The following is a 22,966-nucleotide window of genomic DNA, read 5'->3' as shown; positions in this document are numbered from 1 at the left end:
ACAGCGTCTCAGTGGGTGTTGATGAACTGCGCATGTGCGTAACCGAGCTCTTTCGGAAGCAAACTCGGGTTTATTTCCAAAGGGTCAACATCAAAAACCGAAAACAAAAGGTAAGAATTCCTCTGAAAGTTACATTTAAAACAAGTAATACCGCTCGGATGTGCGTTCGTGACCGTTATCAGCGTTGTCGTTGGAGTTCGGGTATTATTTTTTATCGACTTCGTAGCAAGAAGAAACCTTCAAGGAAATGTTTGCTAGTACCGAAGCGATGAACAAAAGCCTCCGACGACACCGCCGGTTGGTGCTACAACCTCCAACCGTCTCTTTGGACCTCCGGAACCTCTGACCGTGTCTTTGGACCTATGAAACCTCCAACCGTGTCTTTGGACCTCCGGAACCTCTGACCGTGTCTTTGGACCTCCGGAACCTCTGACCGTGTCTTTGGACCTATGAAACCTCCAACCGTCTCTTTGGACCTCCGGAACCTCTGACCGTGTCTTTGGACCTATGAAACCTCCAACCGTCTCTTTGGACCTCCGGAACCTCTGACCGTGTCTTTGGACCTCCGGAACCTCTGACCGTGTCTTTGGACCTATGAAACCTCCAACCGTGTCTTTGGACCTCCGGAACCTCCAACCGTGTCTTTGGACCTCCGGAACCTCCAACCGTCTCTTTGGACCTATGAAACCTCCAACCGTTTCTTTGGACCTCCGGAACCTCCAACCGTGTCTTTGGACCTCCGGAACCTCCGACCCTGTCTTTGGACCTATGAAACCCCCAACCGTCTCTTTGGACCTCCGGAACCTCCGACCGTGTCTTTGGACCTCCGGAACCTCCGACCGTGTCTTTGGACCTATGAAACCTCCAACTGTCTCTTTGGACCTCCGGAACCTCCAACCGTTTCTTTGGACCTCCGGAACCTCCAACCGTGTCTTTGGACCTCCGGAACCTCCAACCGTCTCTTTGGACCTATGAAACCTCCAACCGTCTCTTTGGACCTCCGGAACCTCCAACCGTGTCTTTGGACCTATGGAACCTCCGACCGTCTCTTTGGACCTCCGGAACCTCTGACCGTCTCTTTGGACCTCCGGAACCTCTGACCGTGTCTTTGGACCTATGAAACCTCCAACCGTGTCTTTGGACCTCCGGAACCTCTGACCGTGTCTTTGGACCTATGAAACCTCCAACCGTGTCTTTGGACCTCCGGAACCTCTGACCGTGTCTTTGGACCTATGAAACCTCCGACCGTGTCTTTGGACCTCCGGAACCTCTGACCGTGTCTTTGGACCTCCGGAACCTCTGACCGTGTCTTTGGACCTATGAAACCTCCAACCGTGTCTTTGGACCTCCGGAACCTCCGACCGTGTCTTTGGACCTCCGGAACCTCCGACCGTCTCTTTGGACCTCCGGAACCTCCGACCGTGTCTTTGGACCTCCGGAACCTCCGACCGTCTCTTTGGACCTCCGGAACCTCCGACCGTCTCTTTGGACCTCCGGAACCTCCGACCGTGTCTTTGGACCTCCGGAACCTCCGACCGTGTCTTTGGACCTCCGGAACCTCCATATGTGTTACTGAGCGGTTGGTTAACAGTCTAAATGTTGCTGCTCGTGTATTAAGTGTACAAATCTAATTTTATATCTTTCAAATGTCACTTTTCCACAGATTTGACTTAAACTTATAGAATCAGTGTTGGAAGAAACGTTGTGATCCTTTTCTTAATGAAACAATAATGTAAAAACACTTTAAAATAAAGGCTCAGATAAAAAAAGATCGTACTTGACTTTTACCAGTAAAAAGTAGTTTAAGTGTGAAAGTAAACTGGTATTTTATTGTATATGCGATGACTGCAGTAGTTGGTGGAGGCGGAGCTACTTTATTACAGTTGTATGTACAGAGACACCAGATAGATGAGAGGTTGTGACAAGATGACTTGGGAGGAAAGAAGATGAAACAAAATCAAAATCTCTCTGAACTGTAGTGGAGTGGAAGTATAAAATAGCATCATATGGAAATACAGCGTAAGTTACTTCCAAATTGTACCTTTGTACAATACTTGAGTAAAAGTATTGACTTATTTTGCACCCCTGTGTTTCCCAGTCATGTCGGGGTTTCTGGACGGGATCCGGTGCGGCGACTGCGAGTGCAACGTGGACTGGGGAGAGCGGAGGAACACCATCGCCTCCGTAGCAGCTGGAGTTCTGGTATTTACACCCGTTCAGCAGCTCGTACACACCGAAGCCACATCAGTCATCAGGCTGGTGTTTGAGACATCTGTGTTCCTATATTCACCTCTGGAGCTTTGATTGATGGCCAGCTGTTGCTTCATGTTAATGATCTTATTCAGGAGGAAGATTTTGGAACGTTCTTATTGAAGCTTCACATGTCAGCAAATAATCATCAAACTCCTGAGGACATCTATGGATCTTGTCATTGCAGTTCTTCACTGGTTGGTGGATCATCATTGATGCAGCAGTGAAATATCCTGATGAGGGACAGTTTCATCATGCTTATCACACGTGTGGAGTCATCGCTACGCTGGCCTTTCTCATGTAAGATCGAGGTTTCAGACTTGGAGGAAATATTGGACCCTTTAGCTTGACCACAAACTCACAATGTACAATTATTTGATGTTTCTCCAGCTTTAAATGCAACTGCAGGCCTTTCTCAGCACATGGAGTAGTTCATGAGCAGAGATGTCCTTGTTATCAGCTGCCCTCAGTAGAGACCTTCAGTTCTGTGATGGCAGGTTGTTCTATAACGCCGAGCTGGGAGATGTCTCTCGTCTCTAAGGTCACATGAGTGACTTCGGGCCTTCTCATTGATTCTGGGACCAGTTTTAGTCGACTGTCCAAAGACATCTTGTTGTCATTGCCTGAAATTCCCACATGCAAGTCATGTGATGGCAACTAAACGATCTCCATGACAACTTAGCAAGTCCCCCTGCTGAGGAGGCCCTTATCATGTGGCTGAAAGCTTCTGAAACGCCAAGTGGACTTTGTAAGTAATGTAATTTTTAGTATGTTTCTATTTACCTTCTCATTCAACTTTCAGTTTGGGGGTTGAGACCTTTCAGGGTTCAGATGAGAAACTTCCTGATATAAGTAGAGTCAGACGGATTTATTGGTTGGCTGAATGTATTAACATCCTCCCTCCATTATATATCTCTGTTACAAGTGTAATGCTATTGGAATTTATTTTACTTCCTAATGTTGGTATCGGCCCCAAGAACCCGGTATTGGTTGGACTCTATTTGATAGCTGTTGATATGTTTGTAATTCTGTTTTCTCCCATTTGTAAATTTCCCCACTGCGGGACTAATAAGGATTATCTTATCTTGTCCCTCATGTAGGATAAATGCTGTTTCTAACGGCCAAGTGAGAGGAGACAGCTACAGCGAAGGCTGCATGGGACAGACGGGTGTGTATGATACTCTAGTATGAGCATATTTCCCACCAAACATATCATTTTTTCATTTGCATTTTGCTATGAAGGTTTCTTAATTAGTGAGTTTACGATTTTACAACTGTCACATCTGCTCTCCACAGTTCTTCCACCCTAAATTTCAGCCAGATTCCTTGTATTACCTTTCAATAGGTACATATAATAAAGAACAAACCAATAATGTTTCATCATTCAGTAACCACCCTTTCTTATCACTTCTCACAGGTGCTCGAGTGTGGCTTTTCATTGGCTTCATGCTGGCTTTTGGCTCCCTCATCGCCTCCATGTGGATTCTGTTTGGAGGGTTTGTCGTGGCTCGTAAGTCCTGTTGGTCTGTTAGCACACTGCAACTGGAACTGGCTATAAGTTTTTGGAGTGTGACCCCAAAAGGAATTTTGCTACCTCGCAACTCGGATGAAGTGTTTGGAAAATTGTATTGAATGAAAAACACGGCAGTGTGATGAAGTAACTGCAGACACATACTGTGCTGTATAAAGAGAACAACATGTTGTACAGTCCATTTTGTGCAAAATACTTTCAGCTGCCTAATTTTGTAACCTCTGTAATCCTGTTGTATCTGTTGCAGAGAAGGCCGTTGTGTACCCTGGCATCGCCATTTTCTTCCAAAATGCATTTATTTTCTTTGGGTAAGTCTTCAGTGGCATATTTCTTTCATTTCATGCTTACTTACCACTCAACAAATGGAAATATTCAGCTTATATCATCCTCATGTTTTTCCTATTTAGGGGTTTGGTCTTCAAGTTTGGACGTACAGAGGATCTCTGGCAGTAATGGACTCTGTTCGTATGTTCAGTTACACACTCTTGCTTTCTATATTGTATGAGACAATATACTTCAGTGGTTAATCACTTTACATGTTAACATTTTAGCTGTGAAATTAACATGTTTACTTTATATCGTTTGCTATGCAATAGATGAATCATAAGAAAGCACAAATTATCATAGATTTCTTGAAAATTGGAATATTTTCAAATGTGGCACATTTTGAAATGGGCCTATTTGCACACGGACTGTGTACTCGTGTAGTTAAAATGGTTCATAACTTCTGTTTAACAAAATGTGTCATTTGGGAGCTTTGCTACTCTGAACTGTCCATATTTCCTTTTTCATTTCTGACATCTTTCTATTTCAACTCTCTGATTTGAAAAACCATAAATAATTATTGTAATAATATCACTGAGAGCAATGTTTTATGATAATGTACATATAAATGTTTATTGAATGTAACCATCTGGGGTCGTTTGATTATTTTTTTTCCTGAAATAACTGATTAGCTCTCAAATGTTGCTGTAATCCAGACTAGTTTTTGACTTTAACCTGAAGTCAACAAAGATCTCACAACTGTAAATTGATGTTTTATTACTAAATGTTTTTATTTCAGTCCAACACCCGTCTATTCTGTCTGAGTAACACAAAAACCATCAGCGAGGTTTCTGACACCATTAAACATACTAAGCAGTAAATGAGTCTTTCACGTGTTTCCACAGTTCAGCTTTGATTTGCATTCCTCTCTTGCACACATAAAAACATCCATTAATAGTAAGAAACTATATCCCGATGTACTCGGTACTTCCACGATCAGACTTCCTTTTTTCTTACTTGCGCACAGCAAGATGGGGAAACTGCAAAACATGAAAACATTTTATCTATTGCAGTTTTCCTTTTGAAGGTATCGCTCCGGAAAAAAAACCCAAATGCGATGTGAAATACATACTCAGTGTCACTGTAACCATGTTTAACTGGCAGAAATATTTTCAGATAGAATTGTGTTTTTTTTTTATGCAAACTATACAGTAATATTAATTGTTTACCTCCCAGAAAGCTTGATCATCAAAGCATTTCTTGTTTTGGGGTGGTCTCCACACGTTCCACTTGAGAAGGAGCCCTTTAAACAATGACATTGTCATTAAGAAAACAGGCTTTCTGATATACACATAAATTTAGGTGACCCCTCGATTTCACAAAATTACTCAAACTTATTGTGAAGCAAAAAAGTATTTGAGCATATAGCACATTTATCGCATGGTTTTGCTACAGGATAATGCAAAAGGGACTTAATTCAGAACCTCATCTGCTGATGATAATGAAAACTTGAAAAATACATACCTGTAATTATTCCCATGGACAAACTTACAGCGATGGTGTTGAGGAGAGTACAAATGTGAAATACGGCGAACTGGACAGCCCTACAAAATAAAGAACCAATTACAACTTTGGCAAGCGGTTGGTGCAATGCCTGTCCTGTTTCAGTTTCTTCTTCTATCTATTTCTAGTCTTACATTGTATGATCATCACAGTCCTTTATCTGCAGGAGGAAATGTGCTAGCCATCCCAGTAGACCAGGGAGTCCATGTGTGCTCAGAGTAGAAGAACAGGTGTCATGGCACTGAAATGCAAGTAGCATGTGGATCTGGAAAATGAGAAGTTACCGGGTGTTATGATGTGTAGCTTATTTAACTAAAAGGTAACTGTCTGTGTGGTGAAGAAAACCTTAAGATACTGAAATCCAATGGTTGACAGAATGGCAGCAATGAATCCAATTATCATGGCTTCCCAAGGCTGATGAACTACTGAGATGGAAACCCCAACAGCGACACCGCCAGCAAGGATGCATGACTGTATATGGATCTGATTGAAGAGTGGAAACATAAATCATACGTTGTATTACACATATTGGCTGACTTATTTGATTTTTTTTGGGGTGCTGCAAATGGTCCAACGACAGGCAGCCACCCTTTTAGTACAGCTTGTTGTGACTTGTACACAAAACTGCATATTGTTGAGGTAACATGAAGTGTCTGATCATACCAGGTTGAGTTTTCCTTTGGGACTGGAGAGCACAGACACCGCGGCTGCTGTCACAGCACTAACAGCCAGGGCCAGGTAAGTGCTGCACACGGCTCCAAGTTTCCTCACAGGAGTACGATTGTCCACAAGGACGGAGTTAAAACTGGGCCAAAACATCCAGAGAAACACCGTCCCTGTAAAATGGAGAGAACAGATAAGAGGGTTTCCATTCAGATGTAGAAGGGAGTTGCTTCACAAATGTAGATGCATGCTAATACAGGGTTTGAAATTAAATATCCAGTTGATCCAATTTGCCAAAAACATATTCACCCAACATGGAGAACAATCCTGTTTTGCTGTCAAATTTCTCTTTTTCAAATCGCTGCCCTGAGCCTTTGCGGTGAAGGATCCATGTTACCATGAGACCAAAGAAGGCCCCAAAGATGTGAAGCAGCATGATGCTGTTCAGAGGCCGAACCTAGAGACAGGACACCTCATCAACAAATTACAAAGAGATGCAGGACAACTCTGATAGCATGCACGGGCTGGTTTGAATGTGCTTGGCCTGAAGATCTGATGTAGGCTAAAACATGGCTGCTTACTGTCAAGAGAGTCTGGAGGAGCCATTCATTCAAGACAAACCCGGACACCTCCAGCAGGGCAATAAGGACCAAGTGTACTGGATTGGTCTTTCCCAGCACAGCTCCAATAGAAATGAGGGCGGAGGCTGTGCACATCTCAGCAACTACCAAGCTGTATCAAAAATGATAAATGGTAACTTGAAAATTAGGACAGTAAAAATCCTATTTTAAGGTCTAGTAGTTGATGCTGGTAAATGCATTTGTGAAGAGACATTTTCTTGCTGTAGGCCTTAAGCAGTTTAATACGGGACAAACAGCCTCAAAAGAAATCATTTGCACAAACAAATGTGTCATTGAAATTAAAAAGTGATATCCTACCTTCTTAAATCTACCCTGATCTTTCCTCTGTAATACCAGGACTCGATGCCATTCAGTATGATTGCCCATTGGGTGGCCATGACAGCTACAAGAAGGTTGAACCCAGACCCACTAAAACCATACCGCACTAGAAAAGTGCATAAGAAGCCAAAACCTAGAATCACCATCGCATTCACATCCTGGAACTCTGCAGGAGACAAGACAAGAAAAACCATCAGATTCAAATTAATCCAAAACAATTACTGTTGAAAACTATTTCAGCTGGATTTTCGGGAGACAGCCCATCCCTCTCTAACCAGCAGCTATGAGCTTATCAGTGCCCAACAGTAATAACTGCTGCTCCTCCCTATTCTCTTGAATTTTAATGTGTTTATTTTTGCTTTTTGAGGCATGTAGTCTTTATGGTGTTAGTTTAAAATATTTTCTCGATGAATGACCTGTTCAAATTAAACGTTGAGTCACCCCACGGTCTCAGTCTCTCCTCCCTTCCAAACTCACAAAAACTCACCTGGGTAAAAGTTGCTGAAGTTTGTCCCGTCTACTTTCACATCGCTTTCGATTTGAATGTAAAAGGCGTATATGATGATAAACCCTGTCTGCAGAAAAAGCAGCAATGGTGCCAGACGGGAGCGCAGACTTGGTGCGTATTGAGGAGCCATTGGAGATGTTTGCTGGGCACTTTCTCTTCCAACTGATGCATTAGTTGCCCCGACAATTTGAAAATGGGTGCAACCCCTCACACATCTTTTTGTTTTTATCAGTAGCTGAGCGTGTTGCTTATGTCTTGACCAGTCATCATGAGTGAGGGTTGATTTTGATGCTGAAGGAAACACAAACACAATTAATTAAATCTCATTGCAACAATACTGAAATACTTTTTACACAAGGATTTGGGTCATAATACTGTGGGCTGTGTATATTTACACATTTAAGTGAAGTAATTATAAAAATAAACCTTTTATGACCTATTTCGAAGACACGTGACAAAATGCAGTAGGCTGCTATTAGCCCCACAGACAATGATGCACACAAAATGCACGAGTAAAGTTAGTCATAGTAAAAGAAACGATAACTACAACTGTGTTGAAATGGGTGTTTTTGTATCACAGAAAAAGGGAATTTTGTCCCAAAGACTGCATATTTTCTGCTCATAATTAACCACAGGCAAAACAAATGAAAGAAAAGAACCCGCCTATGCGATCAGTTGATTGGTCAATCAACGACCCTCGAGTTGTCCACAAAAATCCGATTGGTTGGGCAGAAAGACGTCACCCTCAGTTGCCCCCGCCTCTTCGCTCTCCTCTGTTGTCTTTGGCGGAGGAGAACTGAACGAGTGACCATTGTGCAACATGATTGGCTGTTCGATGTATCGGTCAAAGAGAAAGGCGTCTGTGGACAGCCTGATTGGATGGAGCAGCTGTCTGAGAACTGGACGTCCGTAAACTACAGCACGACTCGACCTTATTGAGTCTGCGCTAACAGAAAAAGAGGAGGTTCCGAAGAGTCCTTTATTTATTTCTTTGTTTCCAGCGGGGGAAATAATAACAGCAGCATCGACCACAGGCACTTCATATATTATCTTTGTCCATATACACCATAAAACTGGATACGATCACAGCGGTTACTCGAAGGCCAAAGCCAAGGCGAGGAGGATGAAGCGGCGCAATGCGGACTGCAGCAAACTCCGACGGCCGTTAAAACGGAACCGAATCACCGAGGGTATATACGGCAGGTAAGTTCTATGGAGCCGGACCGAGAGGTCCTCAGCACGAACGTGGGCCGCTGACTGGGGAGGCCGGTGCTTGATACGGTACACGACGGTGTTTGTGAACCGAGCTGCCTGCGAGCTGGATGGTTCTGTTGTATACTAGCAGGTGACGTTAGCTGAGAAGCTAACGGTCGCGCTAGGCCCCAAAACAGCCCGTTTTGAACCATGTCGCAGGGTCTCTTTCACAGCAAAGATCCCGTTTGAAACACGTTGTGGTCTTTTCCTCTGATTAATGACCTCATCTTCCGTTTACGACGTCCGTTGTCATCAGCCGGTCGCGTCAAAATAAGCTGCTTCCCAGTTAGCAAAGGCAACTTTGGGTCCTACAGGAGGTCCGTCTGCTCACTGCCAGCCTCATTCACCAGGAGCCTGTCTAAAACTCTTTAATACATGTGAACTACAGCTTCACACATGTGAACTACAGCTTCATATGTGTGAACTACACTTTAATATATGTGAACTACAGCTTCACACATGTGAACTACACTTTAATACATGTGAACTACAGCTTCACACATGTGAACTACAGCTTCATATGTGTGAACTACACTTTAATATATGTGAACTACAGCTTCACACATGTGAACTACACTTTAATACATGTGAACTACAGCTTCACACATGTGAACTACAGCTTCATATGTGTGAACTACACTTTAATATATGTGAACTACAGCTTCACACATGTGAACTACAGCTTCACACGTGAACTACACTTTAATATATGTGAACTACAGCTTCATACATGTGAACTACACTTTAATATATGTGAACTACAGCTTCACATGTGAACTACACTTTAATATATGTGAACTACAGCTTCATATGTGTGAACTACACTTTAATACATGTGAACTACAGCTTCATACATGTGAACTACACTTTAATATATGTGAACTACAGCTTCATACATGTGAACTACACTTTAATATATGTGAACTACAGCTTCATACATGTGAACTACACTTTAATATATGTGAACTACAGCTTCATACATGTGAACTACACTTTAATATATGTGAACTACAGCTTCATACATGTGAACTACACTTTAATATATGTTAACTACACTGTAATATATGTGAACTACAGCTTAATATATTAACTACACTTTAATATATGTGAACTACAGTTTAATATATGTGAACAACAGTTTAATATATGTTAACTACAGTTTATGAATAATAATAATAATAATAATAATAATAATAATAATAATGAGATGTCCTTCTTAGCTACAGCTGACAGGTCCCACCTGTGTGACTCCTTTATATTTGATAAAACACTTGTTACACATGTGGCTTCAACACCTGGAGACGTGGGCAGACTTTGAATTATTGAACAGGTGCCGCTGATCACAAAACAGTCAAATTTTAGATCAAAGAAAATCCCCAGAGTAATTTTCTGGGTCTCGGTGTTCTAACAATTAAAAAGTAAACCGTGATCAAATATATCTATCAATTAAACATACATGAAATGTAACACAGGAAAGAACCAGCAGGGAATTTACAGAAAATATTATCCACCCATAATGTGCTAGTTCCACAACCCTTAAGAAAGAGACCTCTTCCACAAGGCAGGCAGAAATCTGTCTGCATTTTATAACACAAGCCACTTGGTCTCAGTGCATCTAATCTGTCCCAACAGCAGCTGCAGGCACACATCTTCCATTTTATTCATCCCCACAAACACTCGCAGTAAATACAAATTAAAGGGTAAAGATGTAAAACCGTCTCGTTAAAACAAATCTAATCACCAATGTATTAGACAAAAAGTCTCAAAGGCTTTTGTGGGTTTTTGTTGCAAAATATCTTTTGTCATCCATTTTTTCTTCATTTGTAGTACCTTCCTGTACCTGAAGTTCCTGGTGGTGTGGGCATTGGTGCTGCTGGCAGACTTTGTGCTTGAGTTCAGGTTTGAGTACCTGTGGCCATTCTGGCTCTTCATCCGGAGTGTGTACGATTCTTTTAGATACCAGGGGCTGGTGAGTAGCTTCCTAAAGATTTATTATGCTTTCTTAAAGATGCTCAAAGAGCAACTTCTGTGATGAAATTATTTCACTCCAAATAAACACGTTTAGTCTTTGAGAACCTTTGCAGAGAAGAGTGATGGAGCTCGAGCACAGAAGTGATGACACGTGCACTTTCCAAATCTCAACTATGTGTTGTGCAGACTTGTGTGTCAGGCAGGTTTATTGGTATATTAAACGTTATATGTTGGGAGGCAGGTTCAAAGCAAAGACAAAAACAAACAGAAACATACAAGGTATGAAAGAAACAGCCATCAAGACAAATATTCTCCATGCGCATCTGTTTATTAGCAGCCCAGATAAAAACTATGAGTTTTACCCATAGCACACATCTTTTCAACTTTTAGTTTTCTCATGAAACAAGTTTTAGATGTTCGCGACAAAATGAGCATGTTCAGACATGTACTAATATTCTGGACATAGATTAGTCTCCTTCCTTCCTTCCTTCCTTCCTTTCTTTTTTTCCCCACTGATTTGTTGAATTCATGTACTCAGCATTCTAATTTCTGATTTCTGCAGATGAAATGTGACTTTTTGGTCATGTGAATTACGTAGTTATCTGTGCATCAAAAAGAAGACGACGAATCTCAGCACAGTCTATCATTTTAACATCAATTTGGTATAATGAAAAGAAAGCTCAGTATACTTACTGCAGTGTTGCATCTTTGTATTCGGTGTAATTAAATTCAAAATCAGACTAAACGAGAAAAGGAAATACAGCAGTTTCCACAACTGAAGTGTTAAAGGTTAGATATACATGCACAGTAAGATATCTCTCACTCTAAACAACCTGTCTTGTCACTTTTACAGGTACTTGGACAAAAAAAACAACAACGTATTGATGGGGCATTATTTATCAGAAATAAACTTGATCTTATATTTATCTTAATCGTCTGATATCTTGTGTCTTTGTAAACATAATTGATGATTGACAGCGGCAAGGAACAAGGGGCAGTGTGGCGTAGAGAGTCAGATCATTTCCCTTCACATACAACCACAGTAAGTCACAAGACGGGAACATTGATTATGAGACAAAAAGAGTTGAAAAGTTAATGAAAACCTGGGAGTTCACAGGTCGGATCAGCAGGAGAGAGCAGCTGAATGAATATAACAGGCAGAGGACTGTAGCAGGTGCACAAGAGACAACTCATTTCACATTATGAATAAAGGTTTATCCCTAACAAGTCTTGAGATTTCAGTGAGTATTCAGTCTGTTCACTTGTGTCCTAAGACAATCTTAAAAATCTTGGTTGATGCCTATTAGGATCAGAGCACTTACCTGACATACAAACTACAAAACTGATTCGTCTTGTGATCTCGGTAGTCTGCATGACATCTATGTATTGTATGCTGTTGACCTATAACTTTTATTTGGCCTTAGGTCCATTTTTTGGAAATGTATTGTGTAGATGTGTTTGTTATGGAGATGTGAGAAAGATGTCATGACAAAAATGTCATTCATATAACAATTGGTGTCATAATGTTTTTAATAATATGTGGAGTCTGTTACTTCTAATGTAAACAATTGAAATCTAGCAAACAAACCGTGTCAATGGGTGTTTAACAGCTGAAGGCTAGTTGTTAGCCTGTAAACCATTTTCTTTTCTTTTTTTCCATTTTGGCCCAATTTGTTGGAGTTGAGTGTAAAATACTAACGGCCAAATAACCCTCATCTGTCTTTCCTGCATGTTTTTATCATAACCAGCTGTCCTCTTCCCAACAGGCCTTCTCAGTATTCTTCGTGTGTGTGGCGTTTACCTCAGACATCATTTGCCTCCTCTTCATCCCAGTGCAATGGCTATTCTTTGCTGCCAGTACCTATGTGTGGGTGCAGTATGTTTGGCACACAGGTAAGGCCAGTGTTTAAGGTGTCTTGATTTTTGTAACTTTAAATAGTACATATAGGCAAGTGGAAAATGCAAGATTTGACAGATGTTTTCCAAGATGCTTATATTGTAAATCAGGAATAGAAGCTACATTGTGGCTATGACCTTTTATGTCTGTTTAATAGTGAAAACAAATAAGGGAGGAAGAATTTCTCTGTTTATTTACATGATAAACCATTAAGATAAATCATCCTTTTTAGTCTTGGATGGTACTAATTTTTTGGAAGGACTTCCACTTAGGACATCAGGAAGAAGCAGGTGCGAATAATGTGCAGCATCAATGTGCATTGTGTGATCTTATCTACAAATAGCTAACTCGTTTCTTAGAAGTTTGTATGATGTTTGTAAGTAAGCGGCGCTCTGGGGATTAGTTGTCAGTCTAATTTAGCAGCATCCCTCTGTATTGACCAAAGGCCAGGTGTCAGATTGAAGTCCAAGTGGCCGTTGGGGGAGGGCAAAACAGAGTGGTCTCCAACTTAACTTGACAGTGACATTCAGAACCATGTGATGTCACAGCAGTATTAATATCTCCTACCACTCCACAGCCTAGTGGTCAATGTCTAAGTGTAATACAGGCAAGGAGACAATGGGTAGTGTCTATGTGCTCAGTGATAATGGGATGTCAATAGAAACCTATACAGTGTGCATGGTCCACCTGCCCTGACCACACGAGTGGAATAAGTCTGGTCATCAAGTCTTTACTCTCATGATTAAGTGTTGGTCAGTTTCTGATGAGGTTTAAGAAAAAGGAGTCACACATTACCTGATGAGTTCAGTCTTTGCCTTGGCTAGAAGGTTATTCATACTCCAATCACACGTAAATATATGAAGCCTATTCCATAACATTCCATACTACATCAGAAACACAGGAGAGACTCTGTGACAACAGGGAGAAAAACTCAATTATCCCCTTACAATGTCCATATTCTAAAAAATTGTTTTTGATTTATTTGTGAAAGTCAAATTAGATGTGGTGTCATTCAGAAGACATTTTAGACAAATCTTTCAGTCTAAAACGGGTCTATTTTTTTTAAATTTAGCTGCCTACACCAGAGGCATATTTTTACAAGAACATGTTTGCATTAAATACATCTTTGGCCCCTTTTTGATATTTACTGCGATGGACACAATTTAGGTTTTTATTCCAACTTTAACATCGGTTTTGCTTTTTGCATTGTTTTTTCAGAGCGAGGGGTCTGTCTACCCACCGTGTCTCTGTGGATACTTTTCGTGTACATAGAGGCAGCCATCAGATTCAAAGACCTGAAGAACTTCCACGTGGACTTGTGTCGTCCTTTTGCTGCACACTGGTGAGTCACTGTTGTGTTGTAGCTCGGGGCAGTGGAATATTAGACCCGCTAAAATAGACTGCTCACAGCTTCAGTTTTCTCCGATGTGATTATAGTCTGGACATGCTGGTCGTTCACGTTGCCACGCTGAGGGGCGGAACAATCCGTGACCAGTGTTGGTGTTAAAGTGTGCTTGTCCCACCCGTCCTACACTGTGATTGGATGGCTGGGTTAATATGTGACAGTGACGAGCACAGCATTATACTCAAAATAGAAAATGTTTCTGTAAAGAAACGGCAAACATTCAGTACAGAATATACGTTCAGCGCCTCGTCACGCTCCTTGCATTACAAAAAAACCCACAGAACTCCCTTTAAAAACAATTTGCAAAGGCGCTGTGCCCGGGGAGAGACGCTGTGGTGGATAGGGGTTCAGGGGCGTTGCAGCAGTGGCAGAGTGTCGGCTGGTTTTGGGGTATGTTGAAACAATCCCCCAGGAAGCGCAGACCCAAACATTCACTCTGAGTTGGGGTCTAAGTGTGTCAGGCCAGTGGAATGTGGTCCTTGTTTTAGAACGTGTCCGCAGCGTGAAGGGGAACGATGCGAAGTAAAGGCAGCATCGTATGAACTAATCTAAAGTCACACAGCTTCAGTCATTGCTACACAATATATAAAGTCAGTAATGTCCTCATTAGTTACATTTCGGCGTGCCTCTTGATTTTCTTCCTTTTGCTCAAAATACTAAATGCACGTAAATATGCCATGTTGTAAAACCCCGTTTCCAAAACTGTTGGGACGTCGACAGTCTCTGCTCTTACGCTGCATTTGACTAAGAGGGTGCAGTTTCAATCTTCAGAGCCCATAAAGTCTTTGAGCTGGATTTAGCTGTATTCACCTATATTATGCTGTGTATAATGAAGAATTATAAATTATTGATAATGTCAGTGCTGCCTTGATTGAATTAGTACTTTGTAGTTCTGATATATGACCAGTGAATCTATGAGTGTACATTATGTATCCATCTCTGTAGCATTGGCTACCCTGTGGTGACGCTCGGCTTTGGCTTCAAGAGCTACGTAAGCTATAAAATGCGCCTCCGGAAGCAGAAGGAGGTGCAGAAGGAGAATGAGTTTTACATGCAGCTCCTACAACAGGCGCTGCCTCCAGAGCAACAGATGCTTCAGAGACAAGAGCGAGAAGCAGAAGAAGGTAAGAAATTAAACCCACATGCAAACTATACACACGAGGCACCTGATTCAGATGCATATTCACCATGTTTAAAAACGAATGATATAATCACATTATTTGATTATTCGACGTGTGAAAATGGCACAAGTAGGTTTATTGTATCGTCCTGAAAGTACACTTTCTGGTTGGCTAGCTCGCTGCTTTGTTAGTGATGACACATTCAGAGGTTGGGTCATTGAAAGATTGGCCAAACACTCGTGTGTCATTCAAGACTGTTGTTGGAGATGGCAGGTACATACATGATATGTCTAAGAGAAAAATGTAATGTACATTTGGTGATTTGGTTGTGTGGCACTGCTCCAGTAAAAGTTAAAGTGGTGCATTTCTGTTGTTAGTTTTGCACATGGTGTGTTACATGTAAGCCCACACCATAGATAGACAGATGTGTTTACATTTTGTCTTTGGTTGTGTAAAGTTTGTAAAGTCAAAATTAGGCCTAACTTCTTTTTTTTTAAGGACATACAGTTCACAAGAGTTTTTTTTTTTTTTTTTAAATTACAACTAGGCTTTTTTTTCAAGGTTTTGGTAGTTTGTCAACTGTTTCAATGTCATTTCACATTCATTTCACATCAACACACATTTGCAGGATGTGCTTTCCTTCTCTATCCAAACTCTGTGGTTGCATGTTCACCTGTCCCACAGTGAAGCAAATGCACCATGCACACAATGATCACGGAAGCCTCTGGTCATTTTGGTTGTGATTTGATAAGGTGGTAACAGGAGTTCTAGTTTTCTTGCCGAGTCAATAGTTAATAGAAAATGGCCAAAATTTCAGTTTCTGAAGGATTTGACTCAAACCATCCAATAGGAAACAAGATCACTTGCGACGCAGTCCAACCTTCTGGTCCCGTGTGCAGCAGTAACACTTGTCAGTGCTCACATTGGTTACCTAATGTCATTTTTCAATTATTTAGAATTGCATTTCAAGGATTATGTTCTATGTAAAGATATAATTTCTATTACATTTTTCCTTTTCACTTCCCTTTTTATTCATGCAGCAGCAGCAGCAGCAGCAGCAACTAAAGGAATATCTGAAGTGGACAGCCCTCCGGTGGCACAGAATGGCGCCCCATCCAATAAAAAGACATCGGCACCACTGCCGGAGCTGGAGTATAGAGACAAAGGGAAGGATGGAAGGGGTTGCGGGGATGCTAAAAAGCAACACAACAGCAACAGCATCCTGCCATCATCAGTGGACTCTAAACTCCAGGAGATGGAGTATATGGAGAACAATATGAACAACAAGAGACTGACCACAGAGCTCGGCAGTACAGAGAACCTGTTGCTTAAAGAGGACAACAATTCCTCGTGTTCATCCTCCTCATCCTCCTCCTCCAAAAATTACAAAAACGCTAGCAGCAATGCTGCGACGCTCAATTCTTCGCCCCGCGGCCACAGTGCTACTAATGGCAGCGTTCCCTCCTCTGCACCATCGTCCTCCTCTTCCACAGGGAAGAACGAGAAGAAGCACAAGCTAGCAGTGGGCAAAGGGCCTTCAGGCGGCTCCCACAGGGATCCAACAGACAACTGCATCCCCAACAACCAGCTGAGCAAACCAGAAGCTCTTATTAGGTGAGACACACATGTTCAGACACAGGCACTCATTAATATACTATATTAATAAAGAAGCTATTATGACAAATAACATAGTGGTCATAGAGCATGCACTTAACTGTTTAGAACGTGTCTCAACTTTGGGGACAAATATTGTCTCATTCATTTTCTTCTTATTTCATGATGTGTTGCTGTTTTTTTTAAACTTCCTGATGCTAATGCCAAGATAAATAATGGGTGAGGAAAACATATCATACATCACAGCTGAAGTTTGGACAGGATTTTGACTTCTTTTCTCTAGCATGAAAAGAATACTCACAATCTTTCAGCTAATTGTAAAACTTTCAAGGTATTTTTTTTTTTTTTTTATGTCCGGAGTTTCTTGCATTGATTGCTTCCACATACTGCTATATCAATAACTCAAATTCTTTGGCTGGCTTTGTTTATTTTATGGTTTGTTGAGTTGTTCAGTGTTGTGCACCAGTAGTTGAATTTCGTCTCAGATGGCAGCAAATTAAACAACATAAACTTTCTGTGTTCACACATCGTCGTAGTTATGAGTTTCCATCTGTCACTCTAAGCTTCTCCTCCAGAATGACGGCTGTCACGACGTAGTTCACTTGATTCCGATGTGAATCGGACTCATTGAGACGACTCAACTCTTTTATCTAGAAGTCTGTAGAGACTGAATCTGGACATGTGTTTGCTGCAATAACCTTGTGTGGCTTAAACTAGTAGACCACAACATCCAGAATCATACATCAATAATAAATACGTTTTGTTCAAATCATGTTTAATGTCATATAATTAGCATGTCAATGCGTGTCCCCTCTGTTCCCACTCCTACCTGGGACAGATTGGAGCAAGACGTTAAGAAGTTGAAGGCAGACCTGCAGGCCAGCCGGCAGGTGGAGCAGGACCTCCGCAGCCAGATCGGTTCGCTGGGCACCGCTGAGCGCTCCATACGCACTGAGCTGGGCCAACTGCGCCAGGAGAATGAGCTGCTGCAGAACAAGTGAGTGGTGCTACTGCTAGTGATCACTTCGGTTTGGAGATCATTACTAGCTGGGGATATAGAGTCGGGTTATCGTCAAGCACCCTGTTCATCTCGGTATTCGCTGCGGTTTTCACTCTGGAGTTGCAAAATGGATTCAATCACATATACCATAAAGGTTTTGGTTGGGCAGCTCATGGGAAAACATGACCTGTAGATGCAAAGCAGTGTTTTATCCATCTAGCACAGCTGTGAAATACTGATCCAGGCACCTCTTATTTCGTTTAGCTAACGTGCTGGTCTGTAATGTGTGTGTTGTGTGTGTTTATGTGCGCATGCAATAGGCTCCATAATGCTGTGCAGGCAAAGCAAAAGGACAAACAAGCAGTGGGCCAACTGGAGAAGAGGCTGAAAGCAGAGCAGGAGGCTCGAGCAACCGCCGAGAAGCAGCTCGCAGACGAAAAGAAGCGAAAGAAGTTAGAGGAGGCCACAGCAGCCAGAGCGGTAGCACTAGCAGCAGCATCCAGGTACGAGCACATCTGATGTTTGGAATGAAACTCTGTCAGTCTGGGATTTCTGACTCCTGACTTCTATCTTTCCTGCATCCCTTGTGTTTTTTGCAGAGGGGAGTGCACAGAAACACTCCGGCGGCGGATCACTGAATTAGAAACGGAGTGCAAGAAACTAACAATGGACATCAAGCTAAAGGAGGACCAGATCCGAGAGCTTGAATTAAAAGTGCAGGTATATTTTTTATATTTATTTATTTTGGAAATGGTAAAATGCCCTTGATGCCCAGTTCTGTGTGCGTTTGTTATGTTTATTCTGCTGTGTAATGAAACCGTGTGTGTTTCAAATTCATTTCGCTTCTTCATTCATGAAAAGTTTGGATTTGGAAGATGCCTGCTGCAGTCCTGTGTACACAACCAGGTCTGCATTCAAAACGCGACTTGGCTTCACAAAAGACAAAAGCGTGACGACAAACTCCGAACATATCGGTCATGAAGCATGTCTTGCATTGAGAATGCAAAATGTTTGATGCGAATGGTTCCTGTTCCACGATAAAGTTAAAGTCAAGCCAGACACGTACCCAGATGAGACATTGCATGGCGTGAAGAAACTTCTATTTATTTATTTATTTTATGATTATGATTGTTTTACTGTTTAACAACAGCATTCTTGTTCAGCACTTTTTTGGTATTTACATGGAAAGACTTGCTTCACCAGTCAAGCCCTATTCAGCACTGGATGAATTTACCGTTTACATGTATTATGGATTTTTGTTGGAATATTTTTGGCAAAAACCGTGATTCTGCTTGTGTCCCACAACATTTCTTCTTTGCTGCTTGCAAGCTAAAATGTCACAGAAGCAAATATCAGTCTTTATTTATTTTACTCAGAATTTACGTAGTGCTATCAGACGTAAACTTCCTGACCTCACCCTTACGGTGTCTCCCCTTTATCTTTCAGGAGCTTCATAAATATAAGGAAAATGAAAAAGACACAGAGGTGCTCATGTCAGCACTGTCAGCCATGCAGGACAAGACCCAGCACCTGGAGAACAGCCTGAGTGCCGAGACCAGGATCAAACTGGACCTCTTCTCTGCACTGGGAGATGCCAAGAGACAGCTGGAGATTGCACAAGGTTCAAAACGTTTTTTTATTTTTTTTATTTCTAGTGTTCCGACACCTCCAAATGGTCTATTTGATCTGAACCACGTTCAATCACATTGGACTGACATGTTGATATATGTTTTCAGGTCAGATCCTGCAGAAGGATCAGGAGATAAAAGACCTGAAGCAGAAGATAGCCGAAGTGATGGCCGTCATGCCCAGCATCTCCTACACAGCTGACACCAGCAGCATGACCCCTGTGGCCCCCCACTATTCCTCAAAGTTTATGGACACCAATCCCTCCGGCCTCGACCCCAACGCCTCCGTTTACCAGCCACTCAAAAAGTGAACGCTTCATCCCGCTCTTCTCTCCCCTCCATCCATCCTGCGATCATTTTTACTTTTCCCGCAGGCCGACCATTTTGCGGCTGAGAACTTCTCTTTTTTTCTCTCCTTGCCAGGTCAGAAGGATGTTGTATTGTGTGACTGTATTTGTTGTAGTTAAAACAAAAGGCAAAAAAAACTTCAAACGGACATCCCACATCAACGAGGAAGCCTCAGTTTGACTTCTTTTAAGCGTCTAGTGAAACCTGACAGAATTGGGTATATCTCTTCATCTAAACGGTGTTGTTCTCTCTTTCCAATCAACACTGCATCCACCTGCAACCAGTTACCTGCTCTTTGTTCCTGGGGAGAAGCTACTGTACGTTTTAGGGTGGTTATTCCCTCCTAAAAGTGGAAAACTAAATTTTCCTTTCTCATACAGCCTGACAAGTATCCTTATTTCTTTGACAGATTTTTTTTTCTCTCGAAATAGCATGGCAACATGTGTGCAACCAGAGGAATGTAGTGCAAAGATGGCACTGATTCCCCCCCCCCCCATGTTTTATTTATTCTTTTAATCCACAGTCAGACACCAAATGAACCCAGCTGTCAGCTGCTTTGGGGTGTGGTGGTAAATCGTTTTTAAAGTGTATTGTGATCGAATCTGTTTGTTCACTTTAAAGTTGGTGTTTTGATTTGAACAAGCTGGAGGTGCTGATTGCAATAAGTCTGAAAAGAACTACAACCTTAAAATGAAACAAACTCAAGTGTTCAACGTTAGAGACAACCTCTCAACGCTCTGCAGAGTCTTTCATCAGTTTTCAGGATCACCGTGCCTTGAGTTGAGGATATAGAGTTACTCTGATAATGAGGTACCACCAAGACCTTCTGAATCAGATGTGAAGCATCTGGCTAAGCTGGAAAGGATAAGAATTTGTCCCCACCCAGTTCAGTGGGACAGTTTCTTTAGACTGCCTACCTATTTCCCGCTGGTGTGCACTCAAAGGCAGCTTCACTTCTTATTATACAGGTCACATTCACCAGATATATTGGGCAGCAACATGTTCAAGACTTTTCATTTACTCTATTTCTGTATTATGTCAGTATATTTACAGCTCATTACATGTCCTAACAGAAGCTCATCTCTGCTGCTGTTAAACCCCCAAATCCTTCGGTTTAACTGCTGCTCCTTATTTTTGATTTACAATTGAAATTCGCACTGTAGAAAACACTTGCTGTTTGAAAGGGTAAAGATGGGCTGTGCAATGTACACAAAGCTTTGGATTGCCAACTTAAAAGTTGCATTCAATAATACTTTTATTTAATCAATCCCCAACTTCAGTTTGTGTGCCAAGACTGGAATGCTGGTTCTCTAGTAATGTGTTCAAGAATGTATTGCAAATACATTGGCTGGCATGTTTGTCAAATACCCAGTTAATAAAAGTTTCTGTTCAGCAAGTAGAGAAATTGGACACCTGTGTGTAGTAGACTAGTTAAAAGTCAGGGACTAGAAAGTCACATTTCATTTTGTGAATGTTACAGTATTTGCAACGTTGAGCAAGTGGCTGTTTAAAAGCAGTTTTCTTTACGCCTGTTCTGGTATCATTGTTCTTTTCTTGCAAGGACAAAATTGCTTGAGTCTGATGTGGTTTCACCATCATCTGAAATGGTCATTGTTGTGCGTGTGGTTTTCACCCACTGTATTTGGAGAAACTTTTTTTTCAGTTTTTTGCTCAGATTGCTGTCATTGGCTTCTTGAAAATGTTGTAAAACTTACAGTTTAGTCGGTTGTTTTGTCAACTGATTATTGAAAGAAAAGAGAAGTTTTTTGTTTTCTGCCCACAGTCACTGTTCTGTTTTCCCAGGTCTGACCTTGGCTGCGCTCTCACTCTGAGGTTTACAAGGAATAAACATTTTTTTCTCGCAAACTGACTTTTCTCTGCATGTTACCTGGACGATGTGTCTACAGATTACGAAACCAATTTGAAAACTTGGGTGTGTTCGAATAGCAGTTTGTCGTGGTTATTTCAGCTTCAGGCTGAGGCCTACATATCAAATTACAAAACCTGCTGTGCCCTTGAGGTGCATAGTAGTACAGTCCAGTTATCTTTGCCTCCATTGCATTACTTCTTAATTTGTCTCTTGGAAGGGCTTCCAGCTTCATGGTAGTGCAAAAGTAAAATGCCGGAGTACACTGGGAAAGTAGTTGGTTGAGGGAATTCCAAATACTATCAGCCCACCATTTTCTTTTGTCATGTTAGCTTCTGAAGGGAAATGACATTGTTTGTACTCGTTTCTGTTATTGACTTGATGCTAATGAAAAACGTTGCTACATTAGTATCTTTAAAGTTAGTTTTAAAATGTATTTTAAATAAAAAGTAAACACAAAATGCCACATCATTTTATTGTCACGAGGATGCAGTGTATTTGCATGATACCAATTGAAAGAGATAATCTCTGTTACACAAGCTCTGGTCATTAACTCTATCAAGAACCATAATTGCCTCTTTTCGAGACCATAAAATCCCATTTATCTCTGGCTAAAGTAATTTATGATGTTCATGAAAAATGACTGTTCACGGCCAGTCCAAACATAGTGCTGTCACACTTCTATCCAGCACCACTGGGGTGGTGGTAAATGTGGACTGAAGTGTGCTCCACTTAAATACTGGCAGAGGGGAAATGCTGGTCTGGTGCTCAAAGTGAGCTTTCAAGCGTTTTTCTCCACGATGCCTTTATCAACATTTCATCACCATTATGGAATTTCTTTGCTCTGCTCTCTCAGGGTCAGGGTTTAGGGTTGAGATTTCAGTCAGTGATGGAAACATGAAAGAGTGTTATATATAATTTCTCATTTTAACAATGATTATTATCATTATTAGGTTTTTTGTTTTTTTCATTTTGTATTTATTTTTAATCATGTTCAGTATAACACGCATGCCTCTTCAGGGCTGTGAAATGAGCCATCTTTGCCTCCAGTATAGGTCTCCTTAACATTCCTCTTTTGTGTTTGTCCACAAGGAACCTCATTTTTCTGTGGACGATGACCCAC

General features: G+C 41.5%; 3 protein-coding genes across 4 annotated transcripts; 2 read left to right on the top strand and 1 right to left on the bottom strand.

Annotated features, from left to right (window-relative positions):
* Window positions 1-24: 24 nt before the first annotated feature.
* On the top strand, window positions 25-4,690 carry tmem50a (transmembrane protein 50A). The gene is made up of 7 exons (XM_069151839.1): window positions 25-110; window positions 2,099-2,202; window positions 2,438-2,550; window positions 3,351-3,418; window positions 3,668-3,760; window positions 4,029-4,089; window positions 4,189-4,690. The coding sequence occupies exons 2-7, from the start codon at window positions 2,101-2,103 to the stop codon at window positions 4,232-4,234; spliced, it is 483 nt and encodes a 160-aa protein (XP_069007940.1). The 5' UTR covers window positions 25-110; window positions 2,099-2,100; the 3' UTR covers window positions 4,235-4,690.
* Window positions 4,691-4,811: 121 nt separating this feature from the next.
* Window positions 4,812-8,726, bottom strand: rhd (Rh blood group, D antigen). The gene is made up of 11 exons (XM_069151838.1): window positions 8,402-8,726; window positions 7,718-8,029; window positions 7,210-7,396; window positions 6,853-7,003; window positions 6,581-6,728; window positions 6,272-6,444; window positions 5,954-6,091; window positions 5,743-5,873; window positions 5,570-5,649; window positions 5,275-5,348; window positions 4,812-5,085 (listed from the first exon to the last, which is right to left on the bottom strand). The coding sequence occupies exons 2-11, from the start codon at window positions 7,866-7,868 to the stop codon at window positions 5,059-5,061; spliced, it is 1,260 nt and encodes a 419-aa protein (XP_069007939.1). The 5' UTR covers window positions 7,869-8,029; window positions 8,402-8,726; the 3' UTR covers window positions 4,812-5,058.
* Window positions 8,727-8,856: 130 nt separating this feature from the next.
* On the top strand, window positions 8,857-21,842 carry maco1b (macoilin 1b). Of its 2 annotated transcripts, XM_069151836.1 has the most exons (11): window positions 8,857-8,941; window positions 10,820-10,961; window positions 12,730-12,856; window positions 14,079-14,202; window positions 15,211-15,389; window positions 16,427-17,000; window positions 17,839-17,997; window positions 18,321-18,503; window positions 18,600-18,720; window positions 19,447-19,621; window positions 19,737-21,842. In XM_069151836.1, the coding sequence occupies exons 1-11, from the start codon at window positions 8,862-8,864 to the stop codon at window positions 19,937-19,939; spliced, it is 2,067 nt and encodes a 688-aa protein (XP_069007937.1). In that variant the 5' UTR covers window positions 8,857-8,861; the 3' UTR covers window positions 19,940-21,842. The 2 variants fall into 2 exon arrangements, with proteins under 2 accessions (XP_069007937.1, XP_069007938.1); XM_069151837.1 differs by lacking the exons at window positions 8,857-8,941; window positions 10,820-10,961 and adding an exon at window positions 10,978-12,005.
* Window positions 21,843-22,966: the final 1,124 nt, after the last annotated feature.

Source organism: Embiotoca jacksoni, unplaced genomic scaffold (assembly GCF_022577435.1).
Source record: "Embiotoca jacksoni isolate LCO1_2020_lvr unplaced genomic scaffold, fEmbJac1.0.p SCAF_18, whole genome shotgun sequence".
NCBI classification, from domain to species: Eukaryota; Metazoa; Chordata; class Actinopteri; family Embiotocidae; genus Embiotoca; species Embiotoca jacksoni.
The sequence above is the reverse complement of the archived record's forward strand: the minus strand, read 5'-3'. Positions and strand labels throughout refer to the sequence as shown.

What these genes read in the sequence shown, in the direction of transcription:
- tmem50a (XM_069151839.1), top strand. Translation starts at nt 2,101, where the DNA reads ATGTCGGGGTTTCTGGACGGGATCCGGTGCGGCGACTGCGAGTGCAAC. An exon ending in CCGTAGCAGCTGGAGTTCTG is followed by an intron (nt 2,203 to 2,437) that starts GTATTTACACCC and finishes TTGTCATTGCAG; the next exon opens with TTCTTCACTGGTTGGTGGAT. An exon ending in AGGCTGCATGGGACAGACGG is followed by an intron (nt 3,419 to 3,667) that starts GTGTGTATGATA and finishes CACTTCTCACAG; the next exon opens with GTGCTCGAGTGTGGCTTTTC.
- rhd (XM_069151838.1), bottom strand. Translation starts at nt 7,868, where the DNA reads ATGGCTCCTCAATACGCACCAAGTCTGCGCTCCCGTCTGGCACCATTG. An exon ending in AGGATTGTTCTCCATGTTGG is followed by an intron (nt 6,445 to 6,580) that starts GTGAATATGTTT and finishes TCCATTTTACAG; the next exon opens with GGACGGTGTTTCTCTGGATG. An exon ending in ATGATCAAGCTTTCTGGGAG is followed by an intron (nt 5,086 to 5,274) that starts GTAAACAATTAA and finishes CATGTTTTGCAG; the next exon opens with TTTCCCCATCTTGCTGTGCG.
- maco1b (XM_069151836.1), top strand. Translation starts at nt 8,862, where the DNA reads ATGAAGCGGCGCAATGCGGACTGCAGCAAACTCCGACGGCCGTTAAAA. An exon ending in CGTCCTTTTGCTGCACACTG is followed by an intron (nt 14,203 to 15,210) that starts GTGAGTCACTGT and finishes CCATCTCTGTAG; the next exon opens with CATTGGCTACCCTGTGGTGA. An exon ending in AGAGCGAGAAGCAGAAGAAG is followed by an intron (nt 15,390 to 16,426) that starts GTAAGAAATTAA and finishes TTATTCATGCAG; the next exon opens with CAGCAGCAGCAGCAGCAGCA.